A 16385-nucleotide genomic window follows, 5' to 3' on the forward strand; every position below is an offset into this window, starting at 1 on the left:
TGAGTAATGAAAATCAATCCGAAACTATATACATTTAACGCTGCACACGTAATAGCTCAGGTACCGCCTGCATTACAGTCACGTGCTGATAAACATCCCCGGGTCCACCAGGCGTCATCCTATGCCCCAAACTTGGAATCTGAGAAACTTCCTTTTTCAATTCTCACGCTCCAGCCGCTATGTTGCGAGTTCTTCCGATCTTGGCAACTCTTGTCCCGCAGGCCCTGTCTGCCGCCGTTCCCTGGCTCCCAGCCTCCGACGACACCCTAACCCAGCTCCCTCTCGTCATCTGGCACGGGCTCGGCGACGACTTTGAACGCAAGGAACTCCACGAAGTAGCTTCGCTCGCAGACTCGGTCAACCCCGGTACCTACGTTCACATCATCCGGCTTGCCGAAGATGGAAGTGGTGATCGCCAAGCAACCTTCTTCGGAAACGTCACCGAGCAGATCGAGACAGTCTGCAGCCAACTCGCGTCAGATCCGATCCTGAGCACTGCGCCTGCTGTCAATGCTCTTGGTTTCTCGCAAGGGGGTCAGTTCCTACGCGGGTACATCGAGCGATGCAACCACCCCCCCAGTGCACAACCTCGTCACGTTTGGTAGCCAGCACAACGGCATTTCTGAGTTCCAGACCTGCAAGCTGGGCGACTGGCTCTGTAACGGAATCGAGTCCCTGCTTCGCTCAGGTCGATGGGCTGATTTCGCACAGTCGCATGTCGTTCCGGCTCAATACTTCCGTGATCCTGAAGAAATGGAAGCTTACCTCGAGCACAGCAACTTCCTGGCTGATATCAACAACGAGCGCGAGCTGAAGAGCGTCGAATACAAGAAACGCTTGGAGACAGTCAACACATTTGCCATGTTCATGTTTGATGAAGATACTGTCGTCGTTCCCAAGGAGAGTGCCCTATTTGCTGAGTTCAATGCTACCGATGGTACCGTGACTCCCCTTCAGGAAAGACAGATCTACAAGGAGGACTGGCTCGGTCTGAAGAAGCTGGATGAACAGGGCAAGCTCCACTTTAAGTCTGTACCGGGTCAGCATATGCAATTGACCGAGCAGGTCCTGAAGAAAACCTTTGGAGATTATTTCGGTCCCATTGAGACCTCGCAGCCGGATATCGCCTTGCCTGGACTGGTCGCACAGCCTATTTGATTAATTGAAGATTCGATTTGATTCGATTCTTTGGCGACGTTGCACTTTCTCATTGATATCCCAGCTGCTCAACTGTATCTTAAGACCCAGTGGTCCCATGCGATGACTATAATATTTATTTACTTATGAATCAACATATCTCCATCAAATTCAAAAGATTGGCAAATTCAATATCACGACTTCACTGTCAGGTCGTGGAAAGGTAGATCTCGGATAATGGCAACAGCCGGATTGATTTAATGTGGTGAAGGGAGGGTTAGAGGCTCGAGACCATAGTATGGTCGACTTCCTGACACGAGAGGTGTACTCATTGGAGAGCAAGCCCATACGACGTACGGCCAATGACATTTTCGCTGCGGCCGTGGCCAGAGAAAGAGACTTTTTATATGGCAAATGAAGTCTCTTTTCTACCGCCTAGCAGTCTCCAATGGATCTGATTTCAAAGGACAGACCTGGTATAGATTGTAAGTCACCGAGATCGCTGGATCAGGGTCGCTTGGTCGAATGGCGAGATATAGCAGTATTGCAACTGATGGCGAGGTCGTCTTCGATCCTGACTGGGCCAACGCTTTACACTGGGCGGAAATGTTGGATGTACAGATAATATCAATTGAGCTACATAGATTCACGGTATTGCTTTGCACATCAAGCGTGGGAAGAATGACCATGCTGGGTCTTGGTATTGGGTGAAAGCCGTATGTCTATTTTGAGTTTACCAACAACGTAGATGCAGCACCGGCAGCAAGACCAAATCAACAAGCTGCAATGAGATATAGGAATGGCGGAGAAGAAGGTTCGCGTGTGGCCGGATAATAACTATATGCAAAATAGAAAAGGATCAAGAAGATGGAAGATCAAGTGGGAAAAAAAAAAGGAATATAAAAAAGACAAAGAATGGAAAAGGCAGATATACCACCCGGACTCTGCCAAAGGATAGAATGGCGCAGAATCCAAGAGCAATTATTCCCGCGGGACAGAAGACCAAAAGGAAATATGAACAGGTGCAAATATGAGCAACGGAGCTGCTAAGCCGAGGTCCACAGGGACCTTGGTGCTCGCTAGGACTGACTGTACAGGATGCAAGGAAATTGAAGATTAGTATGGAGGTCGTCCGATGCCGCCACCACTGACTGGGCGTTGGCTGGAATAATTTTGGGCCTGAGAAGACTCCAATCCGCTGGATGAGCGGTCCTCGTGGGCCAAGATGCTATTTTCGGGGAGAGGAATCCGTCCAATAGTTTTCTCAGCTGATCCCTGTGGTTGTTGTCGAAAGCATGATCATTTCCATTGCTTGGCGCACCCCGGGAATCATCCAAGATCCCGGCAGAGAGGCTGGCGTTAGAGCGACTCAAGTTACGATTTAGGGATTTGTTTCGAGACTGTAGGTAATCTGCCTTTCCATTGGCCTGTTGCGAATTGTCCGGAGCGGTGGAAGGGCGATCAACGAGCAAAGACCGCTGCGAGTCATTTGGAAACTCGCCTGGAATATGGAGGTTGGAAGGAATGGGCGGGACGGGGAGGAATCTCCTCAGAGTTCGTCCGAGTAAGCGTTGATTGAGGGTCAATAGAAGTCTTGTCTTCCGGAAGAGCGACAGCAGATGCCGATGCACGAGGCGTTGCTTGTCCTTCCTGGTCGGGGGTGCCTTGCCCATAGTAGTGAACAGACGCATCGTCACCTTCCATCTCCGAGGCAGAGAAGGCACCACTGACCATACTTTCACTGCCTGACGAGATGACGCTGATATTCGATCTGTCTACACCATGCAGTGGGCTTGGATTCCGAGGAGTGGGCTCATCCTTGACAGAAAGCACACGACGTAGCTGTGTTACACGGACTGGAGACCCTCGGTGAGGGCTGTGATCTGGAGTTCGCATGTCTTCGCAGGACGTGTCGGGGACCTTCGAAAGGCGATACTTCTGGGACGCCGAGCCAGCTGGTGAACCGTTTGTAGCACCGTTGAATTGGCTATTGCGAGTCATAGTGCCAACGCGCGAGCCGTTGATCGATAGTGCTTTGATACTTTCCTTCTCGACGGCAGCCATACATGATTCTCGAGACCAAGCTGAGAATATCTCCTCCCGGACAGATGGCGGAAGAACGTTCTCGACCTGCGACTGAACAGCCTGAGCGTGGTTGAGGACAGGAAAATTGAATCCCCGCGCTGGCAAACTTGACGGGCTTTGTGGGGGCGACGAGATTGTTTCGCGATAGGACTTGTCCATGCCATCGATGAGGCCGTCAAGATCTTGGAAAGGGGTGAGCGCGATGGACGAATCCGAATCACCATTCGAGGTTTTTTCATCGTCTGTCGCAATGTCGTTCAGGCCTGTCGGAGGCACCTTGACCCTAGAGAGCCACTGGCCCTGGCTCTGTCGCTTCCCAATCTCATTCCGAATTTCAATGCCAGCACGGGTGGACTCGAGGTTGAACTTTTCACAGATGGCCAAAAGATACCCGTGAACCAGGCTTCCAATGTTGATGCGAGCCCTAGAAGTGCCCAGATCGACTGAAGTAAATAGATCCTCTTGAAGTTTCAGGACCATGGGGAGACCAAATTGCACCGCGTTGAGGCCTAGATTCTCGACAAGGCTAGCAAGTAACAGATGTAGGACAAGTACCTCAGACTCCACGGTGGCCTCTTCTAAGGCGGAATCGTAGATGGCAAGATGCAGGAGGCGAAGGAAGCTCGACTGCGCTGCAAGAGCTACGATCTCCCTTTGATTTCTAGGTGCTGACGTGCTGCGTCGGTTCGGTTTGTCCGACTCTGAATCACGCTTCGATGTCTGCTTAATATACCTCGGGGTATCTACTCGCACCTTGAGATCCCGTTTGTTCGTTTCGAGTCGCAGCCAAGTCAGGAAGGCCTCGGCATAGGCATGGCGAACCTCATGATCGGGGTCTCGGAGGAGTCCCTGTGTCCCTTCCCATACATGAATTCCGACTGGATTCCTTGATTCGGAGGCTGCAGCAACAGTAGGCGCGCGTAGGTTTGCCACGATAAGGATGGCCTTGATGGCTCGGAGAGCAGTTTGTTTAGCCGCAGTGTGCGAAAATGTGTCGCCGTGGGCCTTCTCTCCATTGCTCTCGGAGTTGGAATCAGTGTGGACAACGGGCGGGGTTGAAGTCTCATGCACTGTGGCCAAGGAAGACTGCATAGCATTCTCCTGGGTTGGTGTGGGCTTGAAGCGCCGCAAGATAGCTCGCATCATATCAGCAACCTGATCGCCATAGTAGATATGAGTTGCTAAGTTGCCAATGCATTGTTCCACAAGAGCAAGCAGGCCCTTTCTCCGAGCAGAGAGGAAGATAGCAGAGTCAGGGGTCTGCTCGTGCTTCTCCCTAGCCTCAGCGTTGTCGTGGGGAGATAAAATGCGCGAGACGTAAAGCATGAGGCCAAATAGGATATCCATCACGCTCAAACCAATCATGTTCACGGAGGACTTCAGAAGCCAGTTCACCACGGAAAGAATGGTGAATGCCGAGTCTAGGGCATCCTCCTTCGGTAGTGTCTCCTGTAAGGTTTCCAAGGCCATCACTAGAATCACAAATCGAATTTGCACAGGGCACCATGTCGCAATGAGCTCAATTAGGGAGGTTGCCCAGTTACCCGCTTGGTCAATGGCGCTTGTCTCGTCTCTAGTGACAGTTCGCGGGAATTGCTTGCTGGCGATAAATTGTAGAATGACCGTTGCCGCAACGCGGATTTGACCACGGTTACTACCTGAGACGATGATTTGTTCAAGGCAACGCAGAGCCAACAGCCGCGCATCCAGCTCTGCTTGTCGGTCAACATCAGCGGTCGATTGGGCTGCCAATGCAGGGTCTCCGTTGGCCGTCTCGATTGTATTCACCGTGTTGACACTCATGCGCCGGTTTCGGTTCTCATCACGCTCGGTCTTGTCGGCTTGCTTGGTTTCTTCCAGTCTCGCCTTTAATGGCACAAGTAAATTTTCATTTGAAGAATAAAGGTTCTCCAAGATGACGGGCAGAATGATCCGGAGGGAAGTGCCACCATCTGCGGCAAGACTCTCGGAGCTCACAACACCCTTGATCGCACGTAGGCCGGCATTCCTCCAGCGAATGGCGACCGCGGGGCTGAGGGTGGCGGAAGAATAGGAGGGAGAGGACGGATCAGCAAAGCCGGCGTACGTACGCACGACTGCTTGGTACTTCTGAGCAAGACCTTGGTCTGCGGCAATGGTCGCGATGTCCTGGTGGTAACAAAATGTTTCGAATGTAGCGATCGAATCCTCTACCAGGGAAACGTCATGCGATTTCAGAACAGTTTCGAGGACAGTCAGTACTGAACTCGCGTAAATTGGGAGGTCGCGAGGAAGTTTCTCGATGAGCGCAGTCAATATATGGAGGGCGACCTGGACATTGCTGCATGGTGAATGGTCAGCGAATTCCATCTCTAGCATGCAAGAATGACAAGGGCGATGGTTTCCCGATTCATCCACGATACTCACCCTAATCTGCGCCTCCAAACATCTTTGGCCACTCGTTTCTCAAGAAAAGCGCCGACCTTGGTCAACTTGCTGCGACGCGTGCTCGCATAATAGAGCAGGTATGACAGTTCACTGGGGTTGGGCTTGACCTCAGGCACACCCTTTTGGTATTTGGGATAGCACTTGAGCGTTAAAAGCTGGTGCCTCGGCCGGCACGACTGGCGTACAGACTCCATGAAAATGGTATGGGCGCGCTCGGCGCGATATCTGTAGAGAGCGAGTCGATGAAGCCGTAATGCAGTGATGAAGAGAGTCAAGTTCGTGGGGTGGCCATGGGCGGAAACGTTGACGGTCGTGGACGGGAACGGGGCGTTGCTGTCCGATGAGGTAGTTGGCGGCCGATCCCCAGGGGGGTGGGGCTCAATTTCGTATTGCCGAAGGTAGTAGGTGGAAGACGAGAGGAGGAAGCTTTCAAGAGATGATAGATTCAATGGGAATAGAAGTACCGATAACTTGACGTTGGTCTTCTCGAGTTTAGGTCCGGGACAGTTGTCGAAAGAGGACCAAGGGCAGCTTGGAGCACTCGGCCGCAGACGGCCAATTTACTACGTTCCGGCCTCCAATTCCTTATATCACTACGGAGGACTTCATTACTAGAATTTTGAGACTGCGAATTGAGACTAGATTTTGTCTCACGTCATATCAATTGCCTCGGAGAAGAAAAAAGTGTCACCAAAACAGACTCAAGTCCTGAGCGCTTGGTCCTGCCTAACCCCGCAAACCTTGGTCGCCGGCGGAGCCCATGAACGTGCGCTCAAGTGCGTCTAACATGGAACTTCCCTGGATCCCGAGCGGTTCCTGGTGTGTTCGATCGACAAACCCTCCCCGGTCGGCCTGCCTCGGTCGCACATGAAGCTACGCAGATAAGCCTTTGCTCAACTACCGACCCAACGACTGGCACTTTCGTTGATTCGAGAAGCGATGTAGATCCTTCTAAGTTCGGATCCCCGGAGCTGGTTTCAGTGGACGAAATGGTGATGTAAAAGTGAAGAGAGAGCCAAGACCTTGCACTAGCCTCACGTCTTTGTCCCATTCTGCTCGTCTTGCGTCTCGGCGTTCTGCATTGAAGCGTCCGCTTCTCCTTTCTGTGTATTTTCGATGGGCATGGCAACACCGGCCAGACCTTCGATGACTTGGGGCAAAATGATATCGCGGCGGAAAGTGTCTTCCTGCAGCAGTCGTAGAGCTCGCAATGTTGGGCCGGGATGGGTCAAAAATTGAGAGTATTCAGGTGTCTTCCAGTAGGAGTAGAGGTAGGCCAGGTATGCGGCGAAGGCTTGGGCATCTGGGGAAGAGGCAGAATCGTCGTCGTTCTCATCGGCTTGTGAGATGCCCAGGAGGCCCGGATAGGTGACCGCGAGATGCGAAAGGTAGTACGGATTGGCGAGAGACGATACAAACTCCAATTCAAATGTGAACCGAGGGTTCGTGAGCGTCGGGGGAGGCTGCGTAGACTCCATGATGGGAGAAGGGGTGGTCGATTCGGTCAAAGTTTTGGGCACAGCTGAAGCTTCGAAGGCGGAGTGCCCAGGCCCACTTCGCGCAAGGAGGAAATTCTACCGGACTACAGCCACTCGCATACTTAAGCAAGCTCAAAGCTCATATGCAAGTCACTTGTTCTAGACTTTGTTTCATGACAGCTTGAAAACTGTTCTTCGCAAGCACGCATGCGGGGTCTGCAAGTCTCACCGCTTGTACTACTAGCTCTGCCGTCTGGCCAAAAAGAAATGACATTTGATTGGTAAGTTACTTTAGACATATTGGATTCAATTTCAGCGAGACACATATCTAGGAAAAGGCGAAACAATAGGTTCAGAAGGCTAGCTATACCTACATCCTGTTGAACGAATTTCAGCTCATGCAAACTGTGATCTTCGAAAATGAACGGGAACACAGTTTTACGGGCTCTTCGAAAACCGAGTATGTGAGGTGTGATCCAGAAGCGTTTCGATGTTCGATCTTTCACAGTCTTCCCGAATTAAATATTCCGGTCGTTTTGGTACGAATGAGCACAAAGTGAGCAGCCAAAGCGGAAGACAGAATAACGAAATGAACGAAATCAAGCACGCAACAAGGATAGAATGATAAAGTCTTTAAATGTATCATAAGCTAGGACTATGACGAAGCAGGCACCCGAGTATTTTGCGCTATCATGTAGCGTGGGATACTTCAGAGATATCTAGAGTGTCCATTTGATGTCTATGGAGGTTCGGTCTGAGCTCGAGTAGATGGGAAAAGGACTCGCATTCATAATTCAGTCCAGAAAATCCATTTGAAAAATTATTTCCCATAAAGGTATACCGAGAATCATGCCGATGTGCCACTGCAAAGGTATCCCAATTCCGGAGCCTCAAGCCGGGCCCGACCCTTGCAGAAGTCTTCAGACGAGGCATTCCACCCGATCAACCCATTAAAAAGCTTAAAGCCGGCCCGTAGACCAGTTCTAGACCAGGCTAACTAAGATTGTCACTGACAACTTCGTCGAGGTTCCCAAGATGAGTAGCAAATGGTTCCGTTGACAACCAGGCCTGACCATTGCTATAGAAACTATTTAGGCTCGAGATCCTAACCAGATCCTCTGAATCCAAGTCCAAGATACTCGAATCAACATCACCACGGAGATGGCCGAGCCGAAAGATAACGAAAGCCGAACCAGGGGGGGGGGGAAAATCGTGCGTGGCGTTGCCCCTTGAAGTGGCGTAGATGCCGAGTTCCAGATGTCCCAAATCAAGGAGGACGAAAGTTCAAACGTCAAATTTGACAAGGGAAACAACAGAGTCGAGTCATTTAATCCCACCATTTTGACGCTTTTATGGTCGAGAAAATAGTGTAATATGCAAAAAGAAAGATAGGATTGACCCCAGATCCTCCCCCAGATCCACGCATGACGCAACTCCACGTTTGCGCGGCCCGCGCAGATCTCTGGGGAAGCCAATCTTGCGCCATTCCCACCCGATCTGCTCTTTTGGGGGTTCCGATTTCCTTTCTATCAGCCACTGGCTTCCATTCTATGGGGCTCGCTCCAATTACCTCCGGGTTTCCCCTCCTCCTGGACTTGGGGCAAAGCCGAGAAGCATCTGGCCAGGACGTGGAATGGTCCTAGTCGTACTCCTTACATTTACTTTTTCGGATTACTAGACCAGGACTGATCCAGGACGTATATAACGGGTATTAGTATCCCCACGGTAGGTTCCCTTCTACCCAGTGGTACTGGGCCATTGTCATCAACCTTCTTTTGGACCAGACCTACATATCTATTGCATCTTACCCATGATGACAGTTGCAGCGGAAAAGAGAAGGCCCTTTTTTGGGCTGACGGGAGGATGGCTCACTTTTTGGGTTACAGTATGCTCTCTGCAATAGCTGCATTGGTGATTTCCATTGACAAAGTGGTAATAGGTTGCATGCGCAACCGACATGTCTCTGTTTGGCTACGATCAGGGAGTCTTCAGTTAGTGCATCGTGGGAAGCTCTTGATAATGGCTTTCGAGCTAAAAACACATCGCAGGTGGTGTCGTGATTTCGAAGGACTTCCTCCAAGTCCATGACCTCGTCGGTCCGACCAAGACCAAGACGCTATCCACGGTGACTGCCATCTACGATATCGGATGTTTCTTCGGGGCCATCTTTGCCTTTACAATCGGCGAAAACCTAGGCCGAAAGAAGGCAATTTTGCTGGGAACGACAATTATGGCTGTGGGAACCATCCTTCAATTCACTTCGTTCAGCCTGGGGCAGATGTTCATAGGTCGTATCATTCTAGGGTAACCACGACTTCTGAGAACAGACATGCAAGAAGCTAATTTGGAGTCTCTCCAGTGTCGGGAATGGTATCAACACCGCGACAGCTCCTGTGTGGCAGACTGGTAAGTTTGTCTGCTCGATATTTAAGAGATCTATTGAACAAGTCACTTAGCATTGTTTCATTCCTAGAAACCTCACAATTGAAATGGCGTGGAAAGCTGGTGATTATAGAGATGATGATGAACATCGCAGGTTACTGCCTTGTCAACTGGATCAACTACGGCCTTTCCTTCGCCGGTGGTGCCGTTGCCTGGCGATTCCCCCTCGCATTCCAGTTCAGTTTTCTTTTGATTTTGTGGACTACTACTCCCTGGCTTCCGGAGTCTCCTCGGTAAGTAGGACCTATCTTCTTTATCCAACAAATGGCGGCTAAGGACATCTAGATGGCTTCTTGCTCATGGCAGAGGAGAGGAAGCCGTGGAGGTCATCGCTTGCCTCGAAGCTAAGTCACTAGACGATCCATTCGTCATTGCTCAGCGCAACGAAATCGAGTTCACTATTCAATACGAGCGCGAGAATGCAATGCGGTGGAGAGATCTTTTTAAGAGGAAGAGCACGAATGATACCAAGACTCTTCGCCGACTGCTTCTCGGTGCTGGCAGTCAGTTCATGCAGCAAATGGGTGGTATCAACATCATGTCCTACTATCTGCCAACGGTCCTGGAGACGGCGGTGGGAATGGAGGAGAGCATGGCCCGTCTCTTGACTGCCTGCAACGCCATCTCATACTTGATGTTTTCCGGCCTCGCTATACTATTGGTTGAGAGAATGGGTCGTCGTGGTTTGATGCTTTTGTCGACAGCCGGCCAATTCTTCTGCTTTCTCATTATTACGATCCTCCTCTACCTCGTGGAGACCCGCAGCAATGGGGCTGTGTTTGGCAAGGCCTCGATTGTGTTCTTCTTCCTCGTGAGCCCCCCTTCCGCGTCAATCACAGAGATAGCCAGCCTGCTGACAAGCTTTTAGTTCCACGGTAGCTTCGGAATTGGCATGCTTGGGGTTCCATGGTTATATCCAACGGAGATCAATTCTTTGCCCATGAGAACCAAAGGCGCTGCCATCGCGACTGCAATTGATTGGATCACGAACTTTGTCATTGTCCAGATCACGCCCATTGGTATCCAGAACATTGGCTGGAAATTTTGTGAGACAGTCAACTGCCTGGGCTGTGCTTTGCCTCTGCTGACAACTTATCAAGGGATCGTGTGGACAGCGACCAATGCGGCATTCCTGCCTATTCTCTACCTCTTCTATCCAGAGACAGGTCAGTATCGAGACAGAGACTTCATATGCATTAACTAACATTTACCGGCAGCCAACCGAAGTCTCGAGGATATCGATGACTACTACCGCAGCAACCCGTCCCTCATTGTGGTCAAAGAGCCGGATGCGATTTGCAGACGTCGCCCTCAAAAGTACATCGACCGTGAAGACGAGCAAATTGAGAAGTCTGCCATCAACAAGAGTCTTGTGCCAGTGAGTGCAAAGCACATCGAGTTCAGCTGATATCTCGATCAGACTGGAGCGGAGCTTCACCTGGAAAGAAATATGTATGACATTCTAGCATGTAGAGCTGGGCTCTGATATACCTACATACACGGCGATTTCGAATATTGGCTCAAGAATATATTCACTATCAAACTTTCACTTCCACAGAGGGATGTGTATTGCAGCGTCATAATGAACAAAGGAATTAGTTGCATTGGGAGTGGATGACCCATGAATGTCAAGTCTATACATGGAGTGATATCATGAGGGTGTCGTACATATCATCTCGCTAATAGATGGTGGCCCGATCCAAAGTACCCCGCACCTGCAGCATTCCCACAATCGCTTGGCCCTTTCATCAGGATGATCAGTCACAGATTCCAGAAACACTGGCCAAAGTGGTATACAATCCATATATTTTGATGCAGCCCCTGAATAGTGTTACAGATTTACTCAGTGAGATCAGATTACCGCCTTCCGACCTGGTGTTTTCGCATCCTCGCATCCTCGCATCACCTGTGGGGTGAGCGGCAGAAGCAAGGACCCGCAGCTAGGTGACACCCGATACTAGGAATAGCTACAATAACCACACAATCGGAAAGCTGCTGCCTGATGTTTTACATCGTCTCGGGCCTCTTCCGTCAGCCTCGGGGAACTGTGATCCAAGGACCACCGGTACCATAGTCCCCGGCCCGGCATCTCGAGACACAATAATCACGAGATTGGAAAGAATCCAAAGGCAGGCCATGGGCCAGTGGCAGTCTAGCTGGTGGAGTGTATGGAGTGCATGGAGTAGAGTGGGGAGACGAAGTAGCCTTGATCGACAAGACGGGCCGTAGGTAGTATACACAGAGTCTTTTGAGGGAGATCAGGGCATTGGTATCTTTCCTCAGTCCTGAGAACAAGTGAAATTGACGGAGATCTCCTGTTTCTCTTGGACTGCTCGGATAAGAGGCTATCGGGCATTTATTTTTAGAGCCGATTGCTGACGCACGTCGGTCCACCAATCTTCCAAGTGCCGCATGTGGCGCTCGTTATGGCGTTTTTTCAGACCTAATTTGTGATCCGATGACGACCCCTAGCTCAAGGTTGATGTGAGATATGCAGTCAAGAGTTCAATGAATGAAACCAAAATTTAAATTTCCCAAACACCCAAGCTATGCGCAGATCAATGATAGTAAATACAGTGGCAGATATCCCCAGGCCAACAGATTATAGTAGTCGCATATATAGAAATCCCCTGAAAGTCGATCCGCCCAATCCAATATAGAACAAAATTAAAACTCCCCAGTAGACCGGAACACCTCTAATCTTCGCGTGTTCTTCCATGTGGTTTTAAGACATGTGTGATCGTCTCCCGTCAGCTGCATGTGTCGCCGATCATGTCGGATGCCATTTTTCGCCATTTGGGGGTTGCAACAACCGTCTCCCAATTCGACTTGACCTTCTTTGGCCGCGCCTAGGCATTTGGGTTCAAGGACCCGATCAGATTAGGCGAGGAGATGCTAGCCATTGGGGAACCCCCAGGCGTCTTGCGCCCGAAGATTGACAGGCGCCGAGACAGGCGGCGACTCAGTCCGCGCTGGGGTGCAGTCCAAGCTTCAACGGACATGATAGACATAGGGCGGGACCGCGATGTTCCGACGGAAGTCTCGGGACGATTCTCCTCGGCGATGTTGAAGCTGGGATCCAGGAAGAAAGTCGAGCGGCGCTTAATCTTGGCGGATTCGCGCGCATCCAGCTGGGAGGCCAAATCCTCCTTGATGTCGTCTAGGGCGTGTGAAACTCGACGCAGTAGTCTCGGCCGTTCGTAAATTGAAGGCTCGCGCTGCTCAAGTCCATAGGCCTGAATTGGGCTCTCAGAGCCGTCGTCCATGGGCGAGGCGTAAAATCGCGGGTACTTGGGACGCATCGAGGCTTTCCGAGGATGTTGTGAGCCCAGCGAGAGTGTGGAGAGAGGCTGCTGGTGTTGGTAGGGGAGGTGAGGGTCGGAAGAGCAGTTGCTGGAGGAGTATGAGCTGTTGGTGGACGACAACATCTTCATTATGCAGAACACAAAATCACACAGGGGGAATTGAGGGGGTAAAAGAATCGAAATTGGACAAAGGAAAGAAAAAAGAAACATCCCATAGCTCAGATCCATCGTATTCCGAGAGAGACTAGGTAAGAGTGGATCAAGACATTGCTTTAGTTCGCGGACTACGAGGCGCCAGTTTCGTGTAACAAATAGATGACTGTAATTTCATGTTTCAATCTCTTCTTCTCTATTGAGCATTTGCGCGGGACGATGCGCCTTCTGGGGATGTCATCGTGTCGGTAAACCTACGTGGTACGCTCGAAGGGTCGTCTTTCTCTAAGCTTCTACGACTGCAAAACATTTGCCGAAAGCGAGAGGTGTACGGTGGGGATCTTCACTTCCAATTTTCGGGTAACTCCTGTTTCAAGGTCCGAGCGGAGCTCTGTCTCGGAGGTAATCAGATCAACTCAACCTTGGTGTCTTGCATTTCTGACGCATCCCTGCATATCCTTGGAGGACCTGAAGGGCTGACGCGGCACACAGCCTCTCCTCCATATAATCACCAACACTGCCCGTCAAAACGCGTTTAAAAGACGTGTTCGCATGTGTCAACTCTGGATACCAACACCCAGAGATTCCGTAGGTTTCTAAAAGCAGCAAAAGAAACAAACAGAAAAAACCAGGAATGGAGTGGGACTCGTCCACAGTTTCCACCGGGATCTTCTGCCGCCCCAATCTGGCGACGCTACAGGGTGACCAAGGAATAAATATAGGTTTTCTCACCGCCTTCTTCTCATAATTACATACCGCCTTACGAAATTACTATATGTGACGAAATCAGTATCTTCATTGTACAGCGTTGGCTGGCAATGAGTGGTATTAACACAAACTCAATACATTGGTTATTTACAAACTGCCAGCAGAATAATAGTGGAGACGTACATTTGTTTCTTGGTCACCCCTGTATTGGTCCGGTGCCGGCCTCAGGGGGCATCGTGCAAATGGAGGGACCTTCGGATCCTTAAGTTTACCACAAACGTGATGGAGCTTATACATTCAGCGTGAGCCATTGGATGGATGAGATCTTCATCTCAGCCCTGCTTTCCTACTCTCAATTAACCTGCGTTTGGTTATTCTGTAGCTACTCGCTCTGACTCTGCGAAATCCGTTGTGGGTATTCTACCAGCGCTGGGACTGGGGAATCGACAAACCAAAACCGAGCATCGGAGCACACGAAGCCCCGGAGCTTTTGAATCGTATGGGTGAGCCGTGATCCGCCCCATGGTGTATGAATCAGGTAACACCTGGGCTCCACTCCCCGCAGAGATTCGTTAGGGGTTGTGCGCAAGCTGAGGCGCAAGAAGCCACGAAGGATGATTTCGTCCCCGAAGGTTTCTATGCGCCATGGCGTTATTCATCTCCATGCGATCGACGCCTCTACATCACAAAGCGGAGATTGACGTCTGCCGAACGAGTCAATCGAGTCCCTTCATGGTGCCACCGCAGATCAACTTACCGAGTGGATGGCTGCAGCTCAGCTGCGGCTTTTGCGTATACTTCCCTTCGAGCTCCGCCCGGATTGTGTTTAAAAGTTGCAGGTAGCTCTGTTGAGGCCACCGTTGCAAAGATTTGATGAACGCCCAACTCAAGGCACCACGTGCCTGTCCGTCCTGGAACGTATCCGCTCTATGGTGGGGGGGGACATGGTTAGTCGGGTTCGCAATATACGGCAGGGTAACTCACGATGTCTGTGTATCCTTGGATCCGGAGAACATAACCACATCGGCTGGTGAGGTTTTGGTCATGATGGTGCGCTCACGCGCTTGGCCCCCGTTGGCCGCTTTCTTCAAGAAGCCTATGGCAGTCGACGCGACACTAGACAGGTCGCCTTGTCCATACGAGGTGATCACACTGAATAAGTCTTGAGCTGCTTCCTTGGCCAGGTTTGGCTCCTTCAGCACACCCTGGGTGGAATAGATGTATGGCAAGTCGAGGGCGGTACCGGAGTGGCAGGAGTCAAAAATGGCGGTTAATCGCACACCTGGCCGTAGCGGTCGAACCATGATGGCGTGCATGTCATCGTCGACAATGTGGCCTGCCACACGATAGTCGAGCGGGTAGATGACATCGTCGAATCCGTCGTCCTCATCACCATCCAAGTCTGGCGTGCGGCCGCCGTGGCCAGAGAAATGGATAAAGAGTGAGTCGTCAGGCTGTGCATCCCTGACCAGCCAGTGCATAGCACGAATGATGTTGGCCTTGGTTGGAATACTCATCGGGTTGCGCTGATCATCGGTGAGGATGACCATGTCTTCGCGACGATAACCGAACTTATCATGGAGGAATGACGACATGTTTGTGACATCGTTGATGCAGCCGCGTAGTGCATTCGGCTGTCCGGTATAGTTGATACCGATCAGTAGGGCCTTTCGTCTTCCTGTACATGCGGAGTACTGGAAGTTGTAATTGGACGGTGCGCCAGCGCCGAAGTGCTGGTAGCCTTGCGGCGGCGCGGGGGCACATTCATGGGGCTTGGAATGGGCCCTACGATGATTAGCATAGATACTTCGGAGCATTCTTGTTTCAGTTTTCTCTTTAGTAACGCTTACCATTCCAATAGGCACCGGGTCCATTTCCCGGCTGTGGTGACGGGGCATGTCTATATGGGCCAGGAGAGGGCGTGTGAGCGTAAGGTTGAGGCGACGGAGAATGGCCGTATGGCCGAGGCGAAGGAGTATGCGCATAGGGTGGATGTGAAGGCGGACCAAGCTGCTGAGGATAGGGAGCAGGCCCCGAGTAAGAGGGCCGTTGATAGTGCCCTTGATAGGGCGCGTGGTAGGGCTGAGGCGGGGGAGGCGGACGCTGCCAATTAGCACCCGAATGCTGGCCACTAGGAGGCCAGGGAGGTGGAGGTCCCGGGGGAGGTCCAGGAGGTGGATAGTACATAGTACTGAGATTTTTAAGAAGCTCAGAAAATCTCGGAGAGAAAGAGATCGTATGAAAAGATCAAAGAGGGGAAGAAAAGGCGAAGACGTGGGGTGGCTTTCATTTTCTTGTTAAGCATCGGGCTGGCTGACTGGTGGGTCGCGCAGATCGGATTGCTGAGAGCGCCAAACTGGGACGCTAATGATTAAAGGGTGATTGTGACCGAGTCAAATATATACAGATACAGATAAAGGAAACTGGGCGAGGAACTGCCCTGGGGGACCTGACGCCCAAGGCCAAAAACAATGGGCAACCATGGACCCAATGCCGATTCCCGAACATTGCAACTCCACTCCTCTCGTAGGGCTGCAGGCAGCACCGTTTGTCACGTGGCTTCACTCTGTATCATCTCCCGTGTATCCCGGGCTCAGATCACGGAGAAGATTCGTAAGGGTTCTCATTTAATGTATGTTTCAGGTCATGG

At 51.1% G+C, this 16385-nt stretch overlaps 7 protein-coding genes across 7 annotated transcripts; 3 read left to right on the forward strand and 4 right to left on the reverse strand.

The window, feature by feature from the left end:
- Window positions 1-179: 179 nt before the first annotated feature.
- On the forward strand, window positions 180-1158 carry N7477_007159 (palmitoyl-protein thioesterase family protein; the record flags this gene model as incomplete). The annotated part of the gene is made up of 2 exons (XM_056968822.1): window positions 180-534; window positions 581-1158. The coding sequence occupies 2 exons, from the start codon at window positions 180-182 to the stop codon at window positions 1156-1158; spliced, it is 933 nt and encodes a 310-aa protein (XP_056821618.1).
- A 1058-nt stretch (window positions 1159-2216) lies between these two features.
- On the reverse strand, window positions 2217-5843 carry N7477_007160 (uncharacterized protein; the record flags this gene model as incomplete). The annotated part of the gene is made up of 3 exons (XM_056968823.1): window positions 2217-2633; window positions 2752-5542; window positions 5629-5843. 3 exons carry the CDS (start codon window positions 5841-5843, stop codon window positions 2217-2219), a joined length of 3423 nt encoding a protein of 1140 aa, XP_056821619.1.
- Window positions 5844-6683: 840 nt separating this feature from the next.
- N7477_007161 (mediator of RNA polymerase II transcription subunit 31) lies at window positions 6684-7127 on the reverse strand (the record flags this gene model as incomplete). The annotated part of the gene is made up of 1 exon (XM_056968824.1): window positions 6684-7127. One exon carries the CDS (start codon window positions 7125-7127, stop codon window positions 6684-6686), a length of 444 nt encoding a protein of 147 aa, XP_056821620.1.
- A 1813-nt stretch (window positions 7128-8940) lies between these two features.
- Window positions 8941-10977, forward strand: N7477_007162 (uncharacterized protein; the record flags this gene model as incomplete). The annotated part of the gene is made up of 7 exons (XM_056968825.1): window positions 8941-9012; window positions 9067-9118; window positions 9176-9431; window positions 9539-9802; window positions 9855-10380; window positions 10438-10735; window positions 10787-10977. The coding sequence occupies 7 exons, from the start codon at window positions 8941-8943 to the stop codon at window positions 10975-10977; spliced, it is 1659 nt and encodes a 552-aa protein (XP_056821621.1).
- Window positions 10978-12418: 1441 nt separating this feature from the next.
- N7477_007163 (uncharacterized protein) lies at window positions 12419-13003 on the reverse strand (the record flags this gene model as incomplete). Its single annotated transcript, XM_056968826.1, has 1 exon — window positions 12419-13003. The coding sequence occupies one exon, from the start codon at window positions 13001-13003 to the stop codon at window positions 12419-12421; it is 585 nt and encodes a 194-aa protein (XP_056821622.1).
- A 1712-nt stretch (window positions 13004-14715) lies between these two features.
- On the reverse strand, window positions 14716-15552 carry N7477_007164 (caspase family protein; the record flags this gene model as incomplete). The annotated part of the gene is made up of 1 exon (XM_056968827.1): window positions 14716-15552. The coding sequence occupies one exon, from the start codon at window positions 15550-15552 to the stop codon at window positions 14716-14718; it is 837 nt and encodes a 278-aa protein (XP_056821623.1).
- An 87-nt stretch (window positions 15553-15639) lies between these two features.
- N7477_007165 (uncharacterized protein) lies at window positions 15640-15849 on the forward strand (the record flags this gene model as incomplete). Its single annotated transcript, XM_056968828.1, has 1 exon — window positions 15640-15849. The coding sequence occupies one exon, from the start codon at window positions 15640-15642 to the stop codon at window positions 15847-15849; it is 210 nt and encodes a 69-aa protein (XP_056821624.1).
- Window positions 15850-16385: the final 536 nt, after the last annotated feature.

The sequence above is a fragment of the Penicillium maclennaniae genome, assembly GCF_028827695.1.
Source record: "Penicillium maclennaniae strain IBT 15551 chromosome Unknown utg000006l:1.0-2513246.0:1.0-2515036.0, whole genome shotgun sequence".
Taxonomy (NCBI): Eukaryota; Fungi; Ascomycota; class Eurotiomycetes; order Eurotiales; family Aspergillaceae; genus Penicillium; species Penicillium maclennaniae.